General features: G+C 62.0%; 1 protein-coding gene across 5 annotated transcripts; it reads right to left on the reverse strand.

Moving 5' to 3' along the window:
- Nucleotides 1-104: 104 nt before the first annotated feature.
- On the reverse strand, nt 105-15,221 carry SSBP4 (single stranded DNA binding protein 4). Of its 5 annotated transcripts, none has more exons than XM_045081507.1 (18): nt 14,943-15,221; nt 8,205-8,277; nt 7,772-7,833; nt 7,597-7,681; nt 3,925-4,014; nt 3,368-3,433; nt 3,083-3,142; nt 2,928-2,997; nt 2,708-2,775; nt 2,554-2,621; nt 2,208-2,253; nt 2,069-2,104; nt 1,895-1,949; nt 1,733-1,803; nt 1,560-1,638; nt 1,121-1,149; nt 735-958; nt 105-478 (listed from the first exon to the last, which is right to left on the reverse strand). In XM_045081507.1, exons 1-17 carry the CDS (start codon nt 14,972-14,974, stop codon nt 749-751), a joined length of 1,200 nt encoding a protein of 399 aa, XP_044937442.1. In that variant the 5' UTR covers nt 14,975-15,221; the 3' UTR covers nt 105-478; nt 735-748. The 5 variants fall into 5 exon arrangements, with proteins under 5 accessions (XP_044937442.1, XP_044937439.1, XP_044937445.1 ...); XM_045081504.1 differs by lacking the exon at nt 14,943-15,221 and adding an exon at nt 14,766-14,928; XM_045081510.1 differs by lacking the exon at nt 14,943-15,221 and adding an exon at nt 14,766-14,926 and having other exon boundaries at nt 851-958.
- Between the last annotated feature and the right edge of the window lie 2,674 nt (nt 15,222-17,895).

Below are 17,895 nucleotides of genomic sequence, written 5' to 3' on the forward strand. Positions count from 1 at the left end.
ACTGATGCCCCAGCTCTTGAAACTTACAGAACCCTGAGGCCTCTGCCTAACCCCTGATGGGAGGACGTGGCCACAAGCCACAGCGAAGAAATCTGGAGACCAGATACCAAAAACCAAAACCAAGTTACATTTATTGATGGGGCCCACCCCTGCCGTCCAGGGGAAAGGAGGTCCCCAAGAATCCCCCGGGGACAAAATAGAAATAGCGGGAAGGGCCTATACAGGAAAGAACGTCTCTGAGGTCCTTGCGTTTTGTTTTTTTATAAAATGAGAGTCCTTCGTGTGGGGCCTCCAAGCTGTCCAATCCTTCAACTGGATGGAGTACAGTCGCCCGAGGTGTGACCTCAGACCCTCACCCAGCAGACTGCCCCAGGCCCTGGGCCTTGGTCCCAGGCAGGGGCACTGGGCAGAAGCCGAGGCCGGCAGTGGGCAAGGGGCTGCTGCCCCATCACACGCTCATGGTCATCCCGGGCGAGTACTGCGGAGAGATGAGGGGGTGGCGCGCGGAGGCGGGCTCAGCTCTGGCCTACGCTGGGACCCGCCCCCCGGGGAGAATGGGGGAGGGGGCGGGGCGGAGGGAGGGGAAGAGAGGAGTGGCGATGCGTGGGGAGACTGCCCTGGGGTGTGGGTCCCAGGATGGGGTGGGGACAGGGAGGAGAGCCGGTGAGATTAGGGCGGGAGTGGGGGAGGGAAAGAGAGGGGGGAGGGGAAGGATGCCGCGGCCGCCCCCCCACCTGGCCCGCCGCGGTCACGGTCTTGCTCTTGCCCCCCGGCCGCCCCGCCGGGGCCTGCCCGCCAGGCCCCTCCGGCCCGACGCCGCCGCGGGGGGGGAGTCGACGCAGTCGCTTACGCTTTCGCTCGGGAACGGGTGCAGGAAGGTCCCGGCAGCCGCCATCTCACCGTCGTCCCGCGGGGTGCCCGGGGCGTTGCTCAGGCCGGCCACGGCGCCGGGGGAGCTCTGGGGGCAGCCGCGGTCAGCGTAGGATTCCCCGCCCCGCGGGCCGGGCCCTGCCCACGGCTCCGCCCAACCCCGATTAGGCCTCCCAGCTCTGACCCAGCCCGCATCCCCGCACCCAGGGAGTCCCAGGTTCCGCACCCACGCAGGACCGCGGCCCCTCACCTTCGGCAACCCGTCCATATCGCCCGAGCCTGTGGACCAACAGACCGCGGACCGTGGCTCAGATGTGCCTGCGACAGGCCAGCACCAATGCCCCGCTCCCCCCAGCCCAGGGTCAACTAACCCCTTCCTGAACTTGCTGCGTGGCCCTACCTCCGTCCCTGGGCCCAGCCCGCTGGGACCCCGCTGGGGGTCTCGGATGGAGGGTCGGGACAGGGGTCAGTGATGGCACTCTTGATTTAGTTGCTGGAACTCCCCACACCCCGCACACCTTCCGCCACTTCCCCCCTTGCAGCCCCTGCCAGTGGACTTGGGGCGCAACCGGGATGCCAGCAGAGAAACTGGGGGGGTGGGGCAGGAGCATCCGCCAGGGGGCGCAGAAGGCTCGCAAAGTAGCAGGGGTGGGGAGTGAGGTGTGTGTCTCTACTCAACGCCCACTCACCCAGGGATCCGTTCACGTGGTGAGGTTCCATCGCACTCATGGCCGCCATGGGGCCCTCCGGACCAGGGCCAAGCGGGAACTGCGGGCGGGGGGCAGTGTGGGACTAGGGCCATCAAATCCCCGGCGGGGCCACCGCCTGCCACAACACCCACCCTGGAACCCCCACAACTCACATTAGCCCTGCCGGCGCCCGGCCCAATAGGGTTCATGATAGTGTACATGTTCTCGCTGGAGTTGGTGGAGTCTGGGGGAGATACCGGAGCGTAAGGGGAAGGGCTGCGAGGAGTTCTCCAGCCACGCACACCCCTCCCTGTACCCCGCCCAGGCTGCAGCACCTCCAGGGCTGGGCATGATGGGTGTTCCAGGGGGCCCACCTCCTCCTGGGGGTCCCTGCGCAAGGAAGGAGACAGAACATGAGAAAGACCCCCCCGCCCATCTGCCAACCACCACCCCTGCCCCCTGGCTAGAGTGGCCCAGCCACTGCGTCACTCAGTCACTCAGTCACTCACCGTGTAGCTGCCGGGGGAGGAGGAGGAATAGGGAATCTGGGGAGAAGGGCAGCCATGAGAAGTTGCCCTGCTGTACCCCCACACCGCTCATCTGCTCATCCACCCACCACCCTCCCGGGGCAGCCAGCCCGCCTCTCACCGAGTTTCCACTGGGGCTGGCCCAGGGGCCTCGCACTCCAGGGCCCCTAGAAGACACAGTGGGTGGATCCCAGGGTGAGGCCAGGTGGTATACAGCCCCCTACTACACATTTCGTGACCTCCCCCACTCTGCCCCACCGTCCCCCAAACAGGGCCGCAGAGCAGCCCATGTTGGCTGAGAGTTGGTACCCAGGGATGGATTCCAGTTAGCCTCCGAATCCCATCCTATCACTCACTGGCCTTTGGGCCTCAGTTTACCCCCCAATACAGAGTAAACCACCAGAGCGGTTGTGCAGACTGAGTATGCCCCAGCAGCGTCAGCCCATGAAGCTGGGTGCTGGCCTTACATGTTCATGGTGGGCAGGCCCGGGCCAGCGAGGGAGTTGGGTGGGGGCCGCATGCCACCTCCGTAGTTCTGGGAAGGCAAAAGCATGTTGAATGCAGGCCAAGATGTCGGGGAAAGCCCCGGAAGCGTACCCTCTCTCCTGGCCCAGCCCTTACCTGGGGTCCAATGCTGGCCATGCCCCGTGGAGGTGTCACTCTCTGCATCGGGCCCAGGCTAGGATGTCCTGGTGGGGAGGGAGGCAGGAGGAAGGGAGCTCAGGCCAGGAATACTCCCCAGTGTGGACATGCACTGGAGGGGGGTGGCTCTGCACCAGCAGGCAGCAGGGACAAGGAACTTGGAGCAGAAGGTGGCAGCAGCGGGAGCTTCCCTACTCACCCTGAGCACGCGGGGAGGGTTCCATGGTGCCAGGGAGGAGGGGCTGGGAGCCGGGGAGCCCCACAGGAGGCTGCAGAGGGGGTGTGGCAGCACTGAGCGTGGATATCCCCGCGCTGGCCCAACTCCTGCCCCCCCTCCCCTCATCCCTCTCTCACCTGACTCGGCATCCGCAGGGTGGGCCGGGGGCCCCCTGGGAACCGCGGTGACATGAAGGGCTGGAAGAGGTGGGCCGGGGATCAGCACCTCCCACCGCCCGCTCACCCCCCAAAGCTACCCCATTCCTGCAGCCGCCCGGGCCCCCAGCCTGGACAGCCCCCCTCCTCCAGGACCAGCCAGCAAAGCACAGCCAGCCAGTGCCTGGTGCGTGAGTGCGGTGGGGCTGGGGGCTCCATCTGCCGGGATGTGCGTGTGCAAAGGGGCAAGGCATCACAGGTCCTTACCTGAACATGAGGCCCCATCATGGGGGCGTTGGGGTTGTGGGGGGGTTGCTGGGAGCCGGGGGGGCCCTAGGAGGACAGAACCAGGTGGGTTGGGAGGAGCGAGGTCCACCGAAGCTTCACTGTTTTCTGTGGCCCTACTGAGCATGGCCAGGGAGGGTGAGGGGACACCATGGAGGTGGGAGGGTGGGCCAGCCCTGTGCTCCCCCGAGGGGAAGACGGGGTTTGGAGTGAAGGGCCCTAGGGAACAGTCACAGGCAAGACCCATGGCTCAGAGAGCCATGCTCTGAAGCCCTTAGCAACCAGGCCCACACTGGCCAACCTCACAGAGACGCCTCCCTCTCCTGCTTTGGGGCCCAGCCCAAACGGTCCCACCCCTGCCCTTGCCACCAAAGCCACCACACAAATACCCACCTCTTGGAAAGCCCCCGACCCACCTGCAGCCGGCCTGGGCCTCTCCCCTTAAGATCCACCGCCCCCCACCCTCACGGCCCATGCCTTCACCCTCCAACATATGCCCACTCAAGTTGGAGAACAAGGGGCACCGGCCCTGGCTGTACCTGGAAGAAGCCGGGGGCCATGGGGCCTGCTGCCATCGCGTCGTTGGGGGCCATGCTCCCCATCACAGGACTGGGGGCCGCTACAGCACTCTGCAGGGGTGAGGAAGACCAGGAGAACTAGCTCTCTTCACTTTCTGCTGAGTGCCCCCTCCTACCTGCAAACAGCCCACTCTGCAGAACAAGGAGCCTGGGCCGTGGGATCCTCCACCCTGGTGAGGGTGTGAGGACACCTGGAGGCTTCTCTACATGAAGGAGGAGCCGCTGCCCCAGTCCCCAGCCCGGTGTCAGCTGCCCCCACTCAGGGCTGCTCCTTTGTCCTCAAACCTGCTGTGTGGACACAAGCTTTGCCTCTTGGCAGCACCCAAGACACTGGCAGTGGTCGGGGCCCTGCCTGACGCCACCCACAGCCCAGGGAGGAGGCCAGAGACTTGGGGATCCCAGCTCCTAAGGAGTCAGTCCCAAGCCTGAGGATTCTGGGGGTCTGAAGATGCCAATGACCCAGGACCTCAGTGGGCACGTGCCCCCCGCATCTGGCACGGCTCGCTCTTCCCATCGGAATTTCACATCAGACTAGTGGGCGCGTCATCCCTGACTCTAGCCCCAGCCCCACGTGCCCCAGGTTCTCCTGGCTGGGAAGACGGACTAGCTGGACTCCCAGCTCTGCCCAAGACACCCAAATAAACAGAAATCAACTGGCAGCTTCAAGGTGAACCTCCCTCCCAAAAGGCTCCTGCCGGGAGCTGCGGGGGCAGAGCACCCCCCTTCCAGTCAGGAGGGTGAGGAAGAGCAGGACTAGGGGGCGGGGTGTCCAGGCTCCAGACCTCTCTTCAGTTGGAGGAGGGGAGAAGACCGGGTGCTAGACAGGGGAGTTCCCATGTCAGCCAAGGGTGGAGATGCTGGTGGCAGGCCAGAGCTGGCAGGGGGACAGGCTGACAGGCCACTTCCTCTGGTAGGTTCCAAGTCCCAGGCTTGTCTGCCTTTGGGAACAGAGGAGGGAGGAGGGAAATGGAGGCCTAGTCTACAGGGTAGAGGGAACACATTAAAGGACAGGGAAGGAGGACTCTGCAAGGACTGAGTAAAGACAGTACTTCTGTGGGGGCCCCTCCTCTCTTGCCTGCTGGATCATCTGCACCCACTCCACCCCCAACGGGATCTGAGAGGGAGGGGATGGTCTGCTTGGGACACAGCTCTTCCCGGCACTGACCCAGCCATCACATGGGGATGCTCAGGAATTTGTAAAACTGCAGCCACTTCGGCTCAGAGAAGTGAAGCATTTTGCCCACAGTCACACAGCATTTCCTGCTCCAAAGAAGCAGGGAGAGGGCCCCTTGGCTGGGTCAGAGCAGGACCCCTGGAGACATACTCCTCCCCTTGGGTATTGCAAGCTGCCCCTTCTCAAAGATCAACCTCCAAAGGTCTCCTACCCAGGTCCCAAGCTGGGGGGGCGGGGGACACGCCTTCCCTGGCCTATGGTGACTGAAAACAATCCTAGGGCCCATCACCAACCTTTTGAAAGCCCAAGAGATCCTAGGAGTGGGGGGATAAAGCTCTCACACCCTCCAAACTGCCAGGTCCCCCCTGCCTCCACCCATTCCCCCCCACGGACACACACAGCCTGACAGCTGGAGCGCCTACTGTATTCTCAAAGGCGCCTGCCTCAGTGGCTGAAGGAGGCACTTCTGAGCCTTCCGTCTGTCAACTCCCCCCAACCTACCCCACAGAGAGGATGGGAGAGCAGTCCCCCCTTTCAAGCCACAGCAGGCGCCAAAGCATTTCCTGGTCAGGAGGGAGGAGGGGGGGCAGCCGCTCTCTGGGCTGCCAACGAGGTGTGGGGGCAGGGAGAAGATGGGGTATCCCACACTCACTGGGGCTCCCCAACTCTAGACCCAGAAAGGTTAATACAGGGCCCACCCTCACTGGCGGGTGGCCTGCGCGAGACCCCCCCCCACGTCAATCATCCACCCGGAGACGCCCTGGCCCATCCCGCGTTGCTATGACGATGGGTTGGGCGCGCTAGCGTTTCCTGGAGACGCCACAGTCGGCTGCCGGGAGGGGTGAACTGAGCCCCCACTCGGAGGGGGCCCCCGACCATGCGTGGGAGGCAAGCACGGTGCTCCCCCCACGTTAGAGCAGAGGCCGGGCAGGATGTGCGCCCGCAGCTACAGGGAACCCGTCACCCGGGGCCGGGGCGCTCCCTTCCCCCCCACCACGCCCGCTGTGCCCGCACTATCTCCCCCGACGCACTCCGTTGCCATGGTAACCGTCGCGCTCCCAGAAGCGCGCTCCCGCCGACTGTGCTCTGCCTTCCTGCCCTCCCCAGAGGGGCCCTGAGAGGCCGCTGGGGGGGGGGGGCAGAGGAGAGGCCGGGCTAGGGGTGGGGAGGGAAGGGGGCACCAGCAGGCTGGAGGGGGCTAGGGCCCGACTGGGAATGAGCGCCCACGCAGAGTCATGCACGCACACAGCTCAGACACCCCTGGAGCCCCATTCTGGCAGAAGAGGGACCAGGGTGGGGGGCGGGGGCGGGAGGGACGCTTAGGGGCAGTGGAACCCAGTGGGGACCCAGGCTCCCAGGCACACTGTACAACAGGTGCGGAGCGGATTCCGGACATGATGACTACCCCTCGTGGACTGCACCCCGGCTCTAGAAAGGCGGTCACTTGCGGGGTGGGGGGAGGAAGCGCTTTTTGTGGGGAGGCGGTGCACGACCTTGACCAATTGCAGAGCGATTGGTCGGCAGGACGGGCCACGCCCTGGGAGGCCCTAGAAGGCACAGCAGGGCACAGCAGGGTGGACTGCTCAGGCAGTGAAGCCGGCAGCTGTAGGAGAGTGGGTGCACAAGGGGGGGGCTCGAGGGGAGAAGGGAGAACTCGCTTAGAGCTGCACCGCCCCTAGACGCCAGCTGAGCTGCTGCTTCCCCCTTGAGTGGGCCCGGAGGCCCCAAGCCCTTCCTGCCCAGCCGCAGACTTCTCTGGGAAGCCAGGTGGCCAAGCCCCACAGCCAGGACCAAGAGGATAAAGGCAGGGGCAGCCATCTGCTCCCCATGACGACGAGATGCCACAGCCCTTTCATGTTATTCCCCTCCTCTCCAGATAGGCCTTGGACCCGCACTCAACCTGGACAGAAACTGAGGCCAAAAAGGTGGGGTCAACAGCCCCAATCACCAAGCAAAGTCAGGAAGTATCCCTGTGCTGGGCCTCTACTGCTGGAGGGTGCCCCTGCCCCTTAGCCAAGCCCACAGCCCCAGGGGCTCAAAAAGGCTGGGGTGGGAGGGGCTATGCCATGGTGGGCCCACCCCCCAACACACACACACACACACACACCACCACCACCCCACCCCAGGGCAGATGGGGAGGCAGAGCTCCCCACTCCCGGCTCCCAAGGGATTCAGATGAGGAGGAGGTGAGGTAGGGCTGGGGTCAGGAAGGTGGGGGGTGCTGTGGGGACCCTCAGGAGCTGGGTGCAATGGAAGGAGCCTCCCCCACCCCATGAGTGACTCTAGACTGAGGGCATAGGGAAGCCCCAGAAGTGGCCAACATCCCAGATTAAACCCCAACACCAGACCCACCTGCCCACCCCAGCCAGCCTCAGGCCATGCAGGCCCCCAAGGCCCCAGGCCCTGAAACTGGCCCATGCCCAAGAGCCCTGATCCAGGTCCATGGGGCAGGGACTCACGTAGTCCTGGAAGGCCTTGGCCTCATTCGAGTGCTCACACGCCTCTCTGCGGTCAGGTGCTGCACAGTACAAGTCCCAGAACACGCTGTGGGCGGCAGGGGGTGGGGGGGAAGATGGTTTCCCTAGGCGTCCCCACCCAGTCCGGCTCCATACCCCCCACCAGCCCCACACGCACCACCACCAGGAATGCAGGAAGCCTGGGGGCTCCCCCAGCGTAATGTTCTTCTCCCATCGGATCTGCAGGGGAAAAGCAAGATGGTGAGGGGGACCTGCTGCCCAGGCCCGCCTGACCTGTTCCAATGTGAGGCAGCCCCAGCCCAGCCTGGTACCTGGGGAATGGGGAACCAGCCACCCCAAGCAAGGGTGCGGGGCAGGGGACAACCGGGTCAGGGGCAGAAAAGTGGGCACAGATCCTCAGATGGCCAGACAGATGCCCTGATCCCAGCCCACGGACCCTGACCCCCCCAGTCCTCAGTCCCCAGAGCCAGCAGAGGAGCAACCCAACCCCACCACTGGAGCCCCAGTGGAAGGGGGTGGAGAGGACGCCAGGGTATGGGTAGTAAGGAAGGATCCTGCCTGGGGGGCTCTGCCTGGCAAGGCTGGCTTACCTCGGAAAGAAAGGTCTGGGCTGACTTCTGGGCACCGACGTGCAGCAGGTACTCGTACACATAGAGCGCCAACCTGCAGGCAGGATGCCGACCAGTTTAGGCTCTCCGGAGGCCTGCAGCTGTCGCCACAAGCCCCTCCCCAAGGGTCCCCGGGAGAGGCCTCGGTGAGCCCTTTCGTGACACCATCCTCAGCCTCACTCACCGCCCCTTACTGGTTCCCCAACTGCCCTCCCGCCATCTCTCAACTGCCCCCCCCCGCCATTTCTCCCACCCTGACGTGACGCCTTCATCAGGTGCTCAGTCCCGCCAGCTCCTACATATTCATCCACACCCAGCCAGCAGGCCCTTCATCTAGGCAGCACTCCTGCAGTCCCCGACCCCTGACTTGCAAGCCACCCCTTATGTTCAGTTCCACATCCCCTCATGGGCCAAGTCCTGGCCCTGTCCTCCCAGTGTTGAGACCCCAGAACAGCCTTCATCCCCCAGGACGACCTGGCCAGGAGAAAGGGCTCCTGAATGTCACACCAGATTAGACCCTGGGTGGGGTCTCCCAGTGGGGACCTGAGGCCATGTGGCCAGGGCCCAACACCTAATTTCCTTCTGGCTTTCTCTGCTAGGGAAAGAAAGGTGTCCTCTAACCTGAGGTCTTCCTCCTCTAGATGCCCCCATAACCCCATTTTCTTTTTCAGGTCAAGAGCCCATCTACCATTGGGGCCATGACCCAGCTCCACCAGCCCCGCAGGAGTAGTATGGACAAGTGAGGGCAGGTGAGGGGCCACCGGGCCGGTGGTGCCACTTGGCTGCTATGGCACTGCCTTGTGGAAACACAGTGCCCAGTACTCCTGGATGGACCAGCCTGGCTGCTACATGCCCCTAGAACACAGCCACCTTCTGACCAGCAGGGTCCTCCACAGGCCACACAGGAATGCTGGGCCGTCTACACCATCTTCGGAGCTTCCATATCCTTGGCCCCGACACCCCTCCCTCATCAGTCCTCCCCACCAGCAAGCAGAAATACTTCCTGCCGGGGCACCTGGGTGGCTCAGTGGTTTGGTCTGCTGCCTTCGGCTTGGGTCATGATCTCAGGGTCCTGGGATCGAGCCCCGCATCGGGCTCCCTGCTCCGCAGGAAGCCTGCTTCCCTCTCTCTCTCTCTCTCTCTGCCTGCCTCTCTGCCTACTGGTGATCTCTGTCTGTCAAATAAATAAAATCTTAAAAAACAAACAAACAAACAAAAAAAACTTCCTGCCTCCTGGGGTCACCCACTTCCCAACCATCCACAGTTACTGGCCCTTCCCAGTGCTCCCAGGAACCTACTGTCCATCCAGGCCCCACATAGGCTGAGAGGGTAGGGTCTAGATCCAAGACCGGGGGGCTCCCCAAGGGTTGCCCTGAGCTAGAAGCCCTTCCAGGACGCCTCTCCACTCAGTTGGCTACCCTTCCCTGGCTGAGGGCCCCATCCTAAAATAACCCTGCTTTGACTCATGTTCCTGTTCTCTCCCACCTTCCCAGCCAGGCTTCTTGGTCCTCACATCCCCGCTCCCCATCAGATCACCCCCCACTTCCTCAGCTCCCCTCAGACCTTGAGGAGGCAGCTCTTGCCATTCTGTCCCGGCCCCTGCTCCCTGCTCCCCACCACTGCTTCTGCTCTTACCCTGGATCCTCTTCCTTCCTCCACCCGTTTTCATGCATTCAACACTCGCCCAGCACATTTGTGCAGTATACGTTACAGACACATGAACCCCTGGAGGCTACCTGAGGAGTTCTATGGTAGGCAGGAAGGTAGTGTGTGCTAGGGGAGGACAAGAAGCAGATGTTTGAGGGACTGGGGTGGGTGGACCCAGGGCAAGGTGTGCCCCCCACTCCCATTGCACCAGATGAGTTGTGACAGCCACCGACAGGACAGGGCACCGTGGGGCATAGCTCATGGTCGCTCCAAGTGTGGGTTTTCCTCAAGACCAGCTATTGACTCGGCCACATGATCACACTGCTCTCTCAGCCTCCCTGGCCCCACAGCCTCCAGGTTTAGCTGCCCAACTCACTGCTAGGATTCTCTTCCTTTTCAAGGAGAGAGGCGGACGAGAGATCCAGCCAGCCCCTCACCCATTCTGGGGGTCACTGCAGGAAGCAGGAAAGTTTGGGGGTGAGATGCCCAGAGATAAGGGAGTCGGATGGGATGGGGGAATCAAGCTAGGCAGGTGTAGGGAGAGGGACAGGGAGACTGCAGTCTTGCCCTTTGGGCATTCTGGCTCAGAAAGCTTCCTGAAAAAGTGACCCTTGGCTCCTACCACATCCACCAAGGACTCAACACCGCCAGCCATCAGGTCCTCCCACATCTCCCTTTTGCCCTCAACTGTTCAGAGGTGGCAGTGACCCAGGATGCAGGACCCCACTCCTGCCTGCTCCCCCTCCCCCTCCACTAGCCCTGCCCCAGCTCAACCCTGGGCCCTAGCTTCTCGCTGGGTAGCATCCTCGCCCGCTTTGATGACATCTTTGTGCAGATGCCCAAACTCGCGGTTCACATGACATCTTCAACATGCTTCAACAGTGGACTATCTTCAACACGCTCCCCACGAGCTTCTTCCTTTCCCACCTCCCCTGTCCCATCTGACTTGGGTAGTCTGGCCTTGACTCATAAAAAGATATACACAGGTGCATGACTATCCACCCAGCCATCCCCCTGAGATCACTGCACTTACTGAATGTCGGGGAAAAACTTAAGGAAAACACTCTCTCTTCTGCTTTGGAGCCCTCCTCTTGCCTTCTCTACCACACTGGGTCCAGGCCACTACCACCTCTTGCTTGGATTTCAACAGGGCTCCCCCAGGGGCTACTCTCTCCCCAGCCTCTAGAGTCTCCACATACACATGTACCCTACAGCACTCCTTCAGTCCTTCCAATGCCCCAGCACACGTACAGTGGCCCCCCCTCCACCCCAGGGCCTTTGCACAGGGAGTTCCCCCACCTGGGGCACTTCCAGCTAAAAACCTATGTGGCTCAAATGTCCCCTGGCACAGTCTTCCCTGCCACACCTCACCTCCACTTGCCCCATCCACCCTCCGACCTCCTTATTTATCCCCTTCTGACACAGGTCTCTCTGCTCACTGCCCGCAGCTCCTTCTGAAACAGCTTTGGGAGGGCAGGGACTTGGTCTCTTTAGCTCACAACTGAACGTACAACTGCACCCGGGGCTTCCTGCGCCCCTAGCTACCCCAGATGAATGAACAAACCAACATGGGGACTCCCTCCTGCGAGAACAGGATTGACACAGGCAGTCAACTGGTAAGCACCAGTAAAAATCAAAATCAGCTTAGTATTTTGATGTTAAGGATTTGGGAGTTTTATCCCCAAAGCAAAGAGAAGTCAGAAAATATTTTAAGTTTTGTTGGTTTCTCTTAAGTGTTCGTACTCTCATTTTTACCAGGATAGAGTCTCAGGGAAGGACTGTGAGCTGTTTTGTTTTGAGGAAAAACTTTTGAAGCCTGGACATTAGACCATGCTGTTTGAGACACACAGGAGCCTCCCACCTGAGGTGTCCTGCCCAGCCCTGATCTCAGTTATGGGGAAGGGCCTGGGCTCTGAATCCAAATCCTGGCATTCCCACCCCTAACCAGGCTGGCAAATGACCTGTGGAACAAAGAGCACACTTATGGGAGGGGCTTCTGCTGTAAGAGGACAAGTGGATGGATACGGGGGAGTGTCCCCAGACCCCAAGTGTTCACAGGAAGAAATGCACGAAGGGTTGCTCAGGTGACAGAAGGGGACATTAGAGCCTTGGAGACTACAATGTGGCCCCACCACTGAGCAAGAACTAAGGCAGGGGCACCTGGATGGCTCAGTGGGTTGACCCTCTGCCTTCTGCTCAGGTCATGATCTCAGGGTCCTGGGATCCAGCCCTCCAAAGGGCTCTCGGCTCAGCAGGGGGCCTGCTTTCCCCTTCCCCTCTGCCTGCCTCTCTGCCTGCTTGTGCTCTCTCTGTCAAATAAATATATAAAATCTTTAAAAAAATAAAGAACTATGGCAGGTAACAGAAGTTCTGAGCACTAGTACAGTGTCCTCCTCCTGCTTAAAGCCTCTGGACTTGCTCCTGGGGGCTGGGAGACGCCCTCTACTCAGGGCCTTGTATCCCTTCCCAACAGAGGGACACTCCAGCCCACACATTTCTTTCCCCAAGCCCCTTCACCCTGCTACCCTCAAGGCCAGGCCTTTGGGTGTCTCCTCACCATCTGCCTGGCAGCCCCCATGCTTGCCCCTTCTCCCAGCCAGTGGCCTGGGTGATGTCCCCCACTCACAAATTCCCCCTCTGTCTTCCTCCTCCTGTTCCTTCCTTCTTCTCAAGCCCTTCCTTGGAAGCTTCCCTGTGTCCCCTGGCTCTGCTCAGCCTCCAGGACTCAGTTCAGGGATTCTTTTCTCAAGAACCTTTCACTCATTTGCCCTCCAAACAAGGATGCCCACAGCCACACCTGGAAGCCCGGCAAGAGACAGAGCAAACCACAAGGTGATTCCCTCACCTGCTGGGCTACGGAACGAACTACCTGTGGTCAGGTGCCCCTTCTCAAAACCAATCCCGGCAAAAAACACAACACACCAACCACGGTTGTCATTTACAGAACTATTTAAACCTACCTGGCAGGACTTCACATCGGCAGAACCTCTGGGGCCACAGAGGAAAGGATATAAAGGGGACTAAGGGGACTTCCACTAACCCTGTGACCTTGGTCCTCTTATTTAAAAAGCCTCGAAACGAAGGACCAAATGCAAGTGCTAGTTAGTCCTGGGTGGTAGGTGCCCTCCAGGCTGCCCTGTAGGCTGGGAATGTTTATTATTGGATTCACCATCCATGCACCCAGCAGGTACTCAATCCATTTTGGGGACAGGCTGTCCCAGACCTAGTGCTGAGATGAGGAGCAAGAAGTGGGCCCAAGACAGGGACCCGGGAAGGAAGAAGGGCAGGAGGAGGCAGGACTGCCAGCCGGGAGAAAAACAGCACCACAGAGGGGCATCTGGGTGGCTCAGTCCTTAAGCGTCTGTCTAAGCGTCTGCCTTTGGCTCAGATCATGATCCCAGTGTCCTGGGATGGAGCCCCACATCAGGTTCCCTGCTCCTAAGGAAGCCTGCTTCTCTCTCTCCCCCTTCCGTGCTTGTATTTCCTCTCTCACTGTCTCTCTCTCTGCCAAATAAATAAATGAAATCTTAAAAAAAAAAAAAAAAAAACCAAAAACCAAAAATAAAAAAACCAGCACCACAGAGCTGAGGACCTGAACAGTGTAGCCTCCCCACACCCCCATTTCACAGAGGAAGAAACCGAGGCCCGGAGACAGGAAGTGGCTCCGCTGGTGGCTGCCTGTATGGGGTGCCCTCCCTGCAGCCTCTCACCCCTGTCCTTGTGAGAATCCTACAAGGCCGGCTGTCCATATTTCAGAAACGGATGCTCAGAGCAACCAGCCATCCTCTCCAGGGTGCCCTCCCCCCTCCTGCCTTCTGAGATCTCTCCCGCGCCCCAGACCCAGAGACCTCCCTCAGCAGATCGCTTCCTCTCCAGGGTTCGGGCACCCCCACGGATGAAATACGGGATGTGACCATCTGGTGTTTTCTAAACTTTCTTTAGCAGCAGAACCCTATCTCCAAACCAAGGCTCCGATGGGACCCTCTCGAAGCAATGGACAAGCACAGGACGGGTCTGGCCACCCAGGGGGGCTGGAAAACAGGCACGACGGGGCCTTTAGCCCCGGCAGGAGGTGTTTTTGCAGCAGATCGTAGAGTCCTCCCACTGGGGAGTGTGGCCTCCCCTGGGGACCCACCCAGCCGCCAGCGCGGGGGCCGCCAGCCCGGGGCTGGGGCCGCCAGCCCTCACGCCCTCTCCTCGCGCAAGCTCTTCCCGACGTGCAGGAGTCCCCAACTGGTCAGAACCCCACCCCACCCCATCCACGGCCCCAGCAACTTCGCTGGAGACCGGGAGATGCCGCTCCCGGGCGCGACCTCGCGCGCACGCGCGTCCGCAAACTAGCGCACCCAAGACTCGACGGTCGGGAGGTCGCGCGCCCCCTCAAATCCTGCGCCCTCGAGTCTCGCACGCCCCCGCAATGTCGCGACCCCTCCAGCAGGTCGGGTCTCCGCAGCCCTCGGGATTCACGCGCCCCCTCAGATCTCGCGAACCTCGGGGCTTCCCGCGCCCCTTCAACTCTCACGACCTCTCTGCTCTCGCGCACCCCGCCCCCTCCAAACCTCACAACTCCTGGCGCCCTTCGCGCCCCCCAGAGTCTCAGCGCCCCCTCAAATCTCGCGAACTCTCAAGCACCTCACATGCCTTCGATCCAGCACGCTCCCACATATCTCGCGACCCCTCGAGCCCCTCGGGCCTCACGCGCCCCTCAAATCTCGCGCCCCTCGGGTCTCGCGCGCCCCCGCAAATCTCGCGACCCCTCGAGCTCGCTCGGGCCCCGCACGCCCTGCCCCCGCGCCCACGTGCCCCGCGCGGTGCCCGCCGGCATTGGGGCCCACGAAAGCTGCGCGGCCGCCGAGCCCCGCCCCCGGCTCCCGCGGCCCCTGCCCACCGACTCACTTCTCGCGGGCCTGGCTGTCGGAGGGCACCGCCGAGCCCTTGCCCCCCTTGGCGTACATGCTGCTCGGAGCCGCCGCCGCCGCCGCCGCCGCTGCCGCCGCCGGGGCCCACACCTGTCAGGCGGCACCGCGGGCCGCGCTAGCGGTCGCCATAGCTACCCCGCGCCCCGGGCCTCACCGCCCCGAGCCCCGCGCGGGCACCGCGGGCATCGTCCGCGCGGGGGAGCTCCAGACTGCCAAGGCGGCGGCGGCGGCGGCGGCAGCGGCGGCAGCTCCAGCTTCAGCTCCAGCCACGGGTTTTATTTTCTTCCTCTCTTCCCTCAGCGCGGGCTGTTCCGGGAAGCGCGCGCCCCCTCCTCCCGCCGCGCGCGCCCCCGCCTGCCGCCTCCCTGCCGCCCGCGGGCGCCGCTCTTAAAGGGGCGATGGCGGGCGCGCGGATGGGTCCCTCTGTGGGGACCGTGGGCCGGGCGCGCACGCGCAGTGCCCGCCGCGGGAGGGGGGGGCGGGTACACACACGCAGGCACGGGTGGGGACGGCCACCTGGGGACACGCAGCAGGATACAGTCGATCACGGCTACACGCACACTCCCTCAGATAGGACCAGCCCCCCAAATTGTACGCCCAGGAACACAGCCACACACAGTTGCAGCTACACTCTCGGACACCGAACTACACACATAGATCCACACAGCTCCTGGAACAACCGGTGAGAGTTCCATAAAGCAATAGGCAGTCACGGGGGTACCACCCCGCAGAACTACCCCCACGCAGCTTGAGAGGGAACGCCACACACACAGCTCACCCAGGGAAACGTTGTCATATACACAGAGGTATACACAGTGGCTATCAGAACAGCAAAACACACAGATCACCACTCACACAGACACACAACCAGAGAGACACACTGAAACTCAGCTATGCTGCAGCTTCAGACAAGTTGTGGAAAGAGTCCATTCAGCTACTTACGATCACCCTGGGCCACACAGTCACCCTGGGGAACACAGTCACAGCCTACGCGGGGCTCCACGCACAGACCTGGGGTCTCCCAGTGCCACAGATGAGTCAGTGTCACACAGGCATATGGCTTGTGGACACTCACACACATGCAACACAAAGACAACCACAGGAGGGATACCTGGGTCACATCCTGGGAGCCGCCCTGCCCGGCCCCACAGTCACACCCTCTGTCAATAGTAGCCCCTGGGTGATTGTCAACTAGGTCATTTCTTGCTGCTGTTTCTCAACTTTTGTGTTGGCTCCTGTAAATGGGGCCCATCCCACCTTTAATTGCCCCTCTGCAGGAGTCAGGAATCCATTCCCCCTCCTGGGGCCCTTCTCCCTCCAGAGGGTGTGAGATTGGGGAGGGGGGGGGGAAGGGGGGGAGACAGACGCAGAGATAAGGGCCCCAGGGCAAGGGTGCTTGGAAGGGGTGGCTACCTCTGCCCCAGACCTGCCTGGAACGAGGATGGGGGAGGCAGACCAGTTGTGATTCCAAGTCTGGATGTTTCTGTGAATACTTGACATGGGTGTTCGTTTTTCCTGTGCCAGACTGCGAGTGTGTGTTTGTGTCCGTGTGTGAGCACGTGGTTCCTGTGAGTGCACGTGTGCCTCGTTATGCCTGAGGGTTGGCAGGTACCCAGTGAAAGGTTGCTGTCTGGTCTACTGGCCCTGGCTCTGTGGCCAGTGATCGTGTGTCCTTGGTGCTTGTGGGGCCCCGAGTGACGCCGCCAGTTTGCGTTCACAAGTGTGTGTGCATTGCGTGCGTGTGCCTGTGCTTCCGCGCGTGGGTTGATTGCTAGCTCTAGGTGGTTGGTGGTTGTGAGCTAAGGTTTCCTGCGTGGTGCGTGCGTGTGTGCGTGTGTGCGTGTGTGTGTGTGTGTGTGTCTTGGGAGTACCCCCCGCCCATTGCGAGCTGACCCCGTTATACCTCCCTTTTAGAGGCCGCACCCCCCAGTGGGGATCCCCGACCGACCGTCAGGCCTTTTGGCGGCCGGGACGTCGGGAGACGCTGGGGTTCCAGACAGACGGAGAGGAAGGGAAGGGCCAGGCTGGCCCCAGCCCCGCCTCCATCCCGAGGGGCCTCGGCCGGGGTTGGAAGGGGACGCCAGCCCTTCCCACTTCCTGTCCAGCCGGTCGTCCCCTCCCCCAGCTTCCTCTCCCGCAGCACCCCCGCCCCCCACCCCAGAGCCCGGGCCGGCTTAGAGGAGGGGCCTGTGCTGCGAAGTCGTGGGGGTGCGGCCGCCAAGCTTCTGTAGGGCCTCCAGCTGGGAGCGTCAGCGCCCCAGACGCCACGGGTGGACATGGGCGTTAAGGGGACCCTCATCGGAATACCCGCTCCCAGTACCACTCTCCAGCGCCTACTTTCAACAAGACAGGGTGCTTCACCCAAGTCACACACTGAATTGGTGACAACTGTGACACCCAAGGCCCTGCGGACGCTCCTCCTACCACCCCCTATTTATCTCCCAAAGCTCCGTGGCTCCCCAGGATTCTGTGTCCAGCGTGGGTCCCTCGCCCTCTCTGAGCCACGGTTCCTTGAGTCGTTGAATCCAACCTCCCACAAACATTTATTGAGCGTCTATTGTATGCAGGGCTCTGGGGACCCAGGCAGGACGCGTTGCTACTGTTTGTGGAGCAGAGATTCTGACGGAGAAGGCTGACCGTCAAAAGCTGGCGAGTCAGTAGGATAATTTCAGGGAGTACCGCATGCTAGGCAGAGGGAGGGGTTCTCGGTGGAGAGGACCAAGCAACGGGCGAGTGGGCCCGGATCCCGGAGCAGGGTGGAGGAGAGGGGAGAGAAGGAGGGAGACGGAGGCGCGAGCTGCGAAGGGGGAGGCGCGGCCGGTTGGAGAGACAGGCGCCGTTCTCATGGCAACGGGGACGGTTCTCCAAACAGTCTCGGTGCCGGCGGAAAAGTCCGAGAAGAGCGAGCTCTGGGCCCCACGCGGCGTCAGGGAAGCTGAGCCGCAAGCACACCCAAACAGGGCGCACGCCCAGCAAAAGCCGAACCCACAGAAGAGGCCCCCCCGCCCCCGCCCCCGCCCCCGCCCCGATGCGAGGGAGGAGCATGGGAGGGGAGGAAAGTTTTGTTTTGTTTAGTAAGGGGAGGGGTGGATCTGAAAGATCTCAAA

The sequence above is a fragment of the Mustela putorius genome, unplaced genomic scaffold (assembly GCF_011764305.1).
Source record: "Mustela putorius furo isolate JIRA1106 unplaced genomic scaffold, ASM1176430v1.1 tig00000095_pilon_pilon_pilon, whole genome shotgun sequence".
Classification (NCBI taxonomy): Eukaryota; Metazoa; Chordata; class Mammalia; order Carnivora; family Mustelidae; genus Mustela; species Mustela putorius.

Bases quoted from the DNA above. Each gene is read 5' to 3' on its own strand.
- SSBP4 (XM_045081504.1), bottom strand. From the start codon at position 14,824: ATGTACGCCAAGGGGGGCAAGGGCTCGGCGGTGCCCTCCGACAGCCAG. The intron at 7,834-8,204 runs GTAAGCCAGCCT...TTTCCCCTGCAG, and splicing joins CCCAGACCTTTCTTTCCGAG to ATCCGATGGGAGAAGAACAT. The intron at 2,776-2,927 runs GTGAGTAGGGAA...CCTCCCCACCAG, and splicing joins ACCCTCCCCGCGTGCTCAGG to GACATCCTAGCCTGGGCCCG.